The 1741-nt window shown below is 66.3% G+C and overlaps 1 protein-coding gene across 1 annotated transcript in view; it reads right to left on the bottom strand.

Moving 5' to 3' along the window:
* Positions 1–284: 284 nt before the first annotated feature.
* Positions 285–1741, bottom strand: part of CHLRE_02g095060v5 (uncharacterized protein) — a 9736-nt gene continuing 8279 nt past the window's right edge. The window contains exon 10 of the mRNA XM_043059532.1: positions 285–1654. Coding sequence (XP_042927164.1) covers positions 1111–1654 — 544 coding nt within the window. The 3' untranslated portion in view covers positions 285–1110. The remainder of the gene's footprint in view (positions 1655–1741) is intronic.

A 1741-nucleotide genomic window follows, 5' to 3' on the forward strand; every position in this document is an offset into this window, starting at 1 on the left:
TCCCCCTCCTCCTCCCCCTCCTTTCCCTCCTCCCCCTCCTTTCCCTCCTCCTCCTCCAGGGGAACCCCCTGTCCTCCTCAGTCCTCACCTCCCAGTAGGGCGGCAGGAAGAAGGACCGCGCCGCGCCCTCCCCCGCGCCCTGGTCATTCTTGGCGGGGTCACCGTATCGGTAGTGGTACTTGCCCTCCGCGTCCTGAACGGCGTGTGGGTGGGTGGGGCGGCAATGGTGGGGGGGGGCGGCAGTGGTGGGTGGGGTGCGGCAATGGTGGGTGGGGGGACGCAACGATTATCCACAAGGGTCGCAGCCCACAAGCAGCAGCACGCAGACGGTGGCCGAGCAAAGCGCCCATTCCAGCGGTGACTTGAATACCCGTAACTGCATGCCGCCGCCTCCCGGCTCACTCTCGTGTACGTGGCCGCAACGCCAAGTCATCACCACACCAGTGCCGGCTAACTTCAATTTCTAACCCCCCCCCCGCCCATGCGCCCATAAATCCACCATCGTTTACCTGCGCCGCACACGCCAGGCCCGTAGCTGCACACACCTCCTTCACGTGCTCCTTCCCTTATTAGCGCACGCGGGCATCATCGTTTACCATCATGTGTCGCATACAACCCCTGACACAGCTACATACTAGTCTGCCGTACGTGCAGCTCTCCGTCTTGGCCACTTGTCCACCTGACCACAAGCGAACTAGACGCGCCTGGGCCCGTGCCTGGATACCTTCATGGGTACCGCTGGGCCACACATGCCTCCCAGTGCCAAAGCTGCCAGCAGCACGGTTTTCCGTGGGCACAAGTCCCCGATTCTCCAAGTCAACCATTGCGCCTGCCGAGTCCCAGTCGCTCTGCATGCCGCCCACCTGGCTGCCCAACCGCCTGTCGCGGCTCTTCACGCCCATCCGTCATCATGCACACGTGCGCCGCGCCGATCATCTATCCCACGCATAGCCGCTGCCAGATGTGCCCACAAGTGCATGCGCCCATGTCGCACGTGGCTGCGCGCCTTGCGCCATACGTCGTACGACACACACACACACACGCACGCACACACACACACACACACACACACGCACACACACACACACGAACACACACACATATCACGGCTCATCCGCGCCACCGTGGAGCGGGGGATCCGCTTCTGCCAGCATCTGCCCATTTTGCCAGAATCTGCTCGTCCCCGTATGAGTCCTGATGCGACTGCTTGATCGATGCCTTGGCCTTATGCCCGATCGCCACGAGCCGCACCAGCGCCGCCGCCTTCGCCTCCAATGGCTCAGCGCTCGGCGGCATGGCACCGCCGCCAGCTCCGTCACCACTGCCGCCGCACCCACTCTCTTCGCCGCCGCCAGTGCTGGAGGCAGCTGCGCGGCCGCCCCCAATGACCCTGCTGCCGCCGGAGCCACTGCCGGAGCCAGGTACCCTGCTGCCGACGCTGCCGCCACGAAGGCCACCGCCGCCGCCAGTGCTAGAGGCAGCTGCACGGCCGCCCCCAATGACCCTGCTGCCGCTGGAGCCACTGCCGGAGCCAGGTACCCTGCTGCCGACACTGCCACCACGAAGGCCACCGCCGCCGCCTCTACTGCCACCTCCACTGCCGCCAGCGCTCGCGGCGGCGGCACTGTCTCCACCGCCACCACTGCCGCCAGTGCTGGGGCGGCAGCAAAGTCTCCACCGCCACCACAGCCGCGACCACCGCCGCCGCCAGCGAGCGAGCCGGCCGCACCGCCGAACCGGC

This window comes from Chlamydomonas reinhardtii, chromosome 2, assembly GCF_000002595.2.
Source record: "Chlamydomonas reinhardtii strain CC-503 cw92 mt+ chromosome 2, whole genome shotgun sequence".
In the NCBI taxonomy this organism is placed as follows: Eukaryota; Viridiplantae; Chlorophyta; class Chlorophyceae; order Chlamydomonadales; family Chlamydomonadaceae; genus Chlamydomonas; species Chlamydomonas reinhardtii.